General features: G+C 40.8%; 1 protein-coding gene across 1 annotated transcript; it reads right to left on the bottom strand.

Moving 5' to 3' along the window:
• Positions 1-292: 292 nt before the first annotated feature.
• Positions 293-1,105, bottom strand: LOC131629461 (serine--glyoxylate aminotransferase-like). Its single transcript, XM_058900248.1, has one exon. The coding sequence runs from the start codon at positions 1,103-1,105 to the stop codon at positions 293-295; it is 813 nt and encodes a 270-aa protein (XP_058756231.1).
• Between the last annotated feature and the right edge of the window lie 1,310 nt (positions 1,106-2,415).

Below are 2,415 nucleotides of genomic sequence, written 5' to 3'. Positions count from 1 at the left end.
GCTAACCCTAACAAGGCTTACTAAACTAAAGAGAAGCAAGGAAACAAACTAAGAAAATAGAATTAAAAGATAACTTTGATTTCTTTTTTTTTTTCAATGTCTCTATGAGACTACATTATATAACATTCTAAATGGATACTAATAATATAAAAGCCCAAACACTACTAAAAGCCCAATAACCATACTAATAATATTAGTTCTATTATTACCCTTCTAACAATAACATTACTACTAATATAAGTCGTAATAATACCCTTCTATCATTGCCGCGGGGTTCACTTGAACCTTGTCCTCAAGGTTCTAAAATTACTCCTGGATCCCATTGCTCAAGTCCTTCCTCGAAAATGAGATCAAGGGCTGCGCTGAGACCATAGAGAAGCTGAATGGAAGGAGTGTATGGCCAATAGGTTCCTAACTTGTAGAATTTGAGGTAGTCAGCCCAATCAAAGAAAACTCTAAGTGATTTACCAATTTTCGAAGCTTCAATAGCTTTAGGGATAGCAACCACAAATCCTATTATAGCCACATCTACTCCCCATTTGTCCATGCTGAAATCGAGAGTACAAATGGATGACACTCCATCAACCAGGAGGAGGGCTGGATGGTTGTATGCATCAAGAAGTTGTCTGACTTTGGCCAAGTTATTGGTGACACCAGTTGCTGTCTCATTGTGAACAGTGAAAATAGCCTTTATGGTGTGTGCAGAATCTGAAGCAAGTTTTGATTCCAAAACGTCGAGATCGGCGCCACGGCCCCATTTACATTCCACAACATCAATGTTAAATTTAAGGCATTGCTGCTGATCAATCCAAAGCAAACTTAATTGGCCTATCACGAAAGACACAATCCGATCTCCAGGTGACAATGTGTTTGTCAGAGCACTCTCCCCAGCACCAGTACCAGTTGTAGGGAAAAGAAACGGTGTTCCAGTAGTAGTCTTGAAAATCTTTTTGACATCCTTAAGTAGCACTTTTTTTAGAGCTGGAATTGCAAGAGAACAATAGTCCTCGTTGTTTCGGCTCATAGCCCGAATAACCTGGTCGGGTATGTTAACCGGCCCTGGAACAAAGAAACGATTTCTTCCTGGTGCATTAACATAATCCATCGTCTTTCCTTTGTTTAGCACCAAATAATCACCTTGTTGAAATGCAGAAGAAGAAAGAAGCATTGCGGGAATGGGAGAGCGAACGAAACTAAGAGTGCGAGAATAATTGAGAAAGAAGGCCATTTGAGAAGAATTTGAATAATCTCCACATTTGCTGTAATATGCTATTGACTTTTCAAAGTCTTTATCGCCACACGTAAGATAAACCGACACCTGAGGCAATTGAATTATTACCATCTCACCAGTGAGAACATCCATCTCCACTTTCACTTGAGAACCTCCGTTTTCAGTTTCTGTTTCAGCACTAACCTCGGAAGCGGCATCAATCTCAATATTGGTTTCCTCAGTAGGATGGTGGCTCTCAATATATGCTACAGCTTCTGATACTTGAGGTTCTGTTTCAGTATGTAGACCAAGTTCAGTCAAGGGTTCAAAGCTTATTCCCGGTGCATCGGTAGGGTCGTGCAACTCCAATGAGATTGAGTGTGGATGATCATTTATTTCCATGCCACAATTTTGAACCTCAAGATATTCCTCGCCTTCTTCTATTTCTTTTTGTGAATTGATCTGACCCGGGGGTTCAAAACTTGATTCTACTGCTGGTGAAGGTGTGAATTCTTGAGAAGTCAAAGGGACTTTTGGTGATAATGTTGCAGAAAAATCACAACGTATAGATTCTGTCTCGACGCTAATATATGAGCCTGCTGAGGCACTCAACTCAACTAGAGGTTTCGGAGGTCGTGGAGGTTTCGCTATGGTATTCAAAGTGAAACCTTGCTGCAACTCCAAATCTAACTCCCCTGAGAACCGTGGTTGTTGGGAACGGTGCTGCACCACGCTATCACTAAAACCCTCATAATCAATTGAACTAGCAGTAGAGTATCCATCACAATCTACTCTAATTCGAAGACCTTGTCCATCCACAATCCTTTCCTCGTCATTCTCAGCTTTAATAGAAACAATGGAACCAGTATCTTCCAACGTAATCTCATCAGAAACATAGAGAGGTATTTTATCAAACACCTTATATGCATTATGTTCTAAAACATCATTAAACAACAATACCTTCGCGTCGATCTCATATGAGTTGAAAACAGATGTTATTGTTGCAGTCGTAGATGATGTTCCACCAAACAGAGTTGATGTTGTCGAAGCAGATGAAGTTCCTCCAAACGGTGTTGTGTAAGACGCAAATCCAAACGGAGTCGAAGAAGTCGAGGAAGATGATGATGCCCCAAACAGCGTTGAAGAAGTCGAAGAAGCCGAGGTAGATGCTCCAAATGGTGGAGAATCCAACGGTGCTCCAAATG

Source organism: Vicia villosa, unplaced genomic scaffold (genome assembly GCF_029867415.1).
Source record: "Vicia villosa cultivar HV-30 ecotype Madison, WI unplaced genomic scaffold, Vvil1.0 ctg.000567F_1_1, whole genome shotgun sequence".
NCBI lineage: Eukaryota > Viridiplantae > Streptophyta > Magnoliopsida > Fabales > Fabaceae > Vicia > Vicia villosa.
Note: the sequence above shows the minus strand (reverse complement) of the source record. Positions and strands in the feature narration are given on the sequence as shown.

Bases quoted from the DNA above. Each gene is read 5' to 3' on its own strand.
- LOC131629461 (XM_058900248.1), bottom strand. From the start codon at position 1,105: ATGGATTATGTTAATGCACCAGGAAGAAATCGTTTCTTTGTTCCAGGG.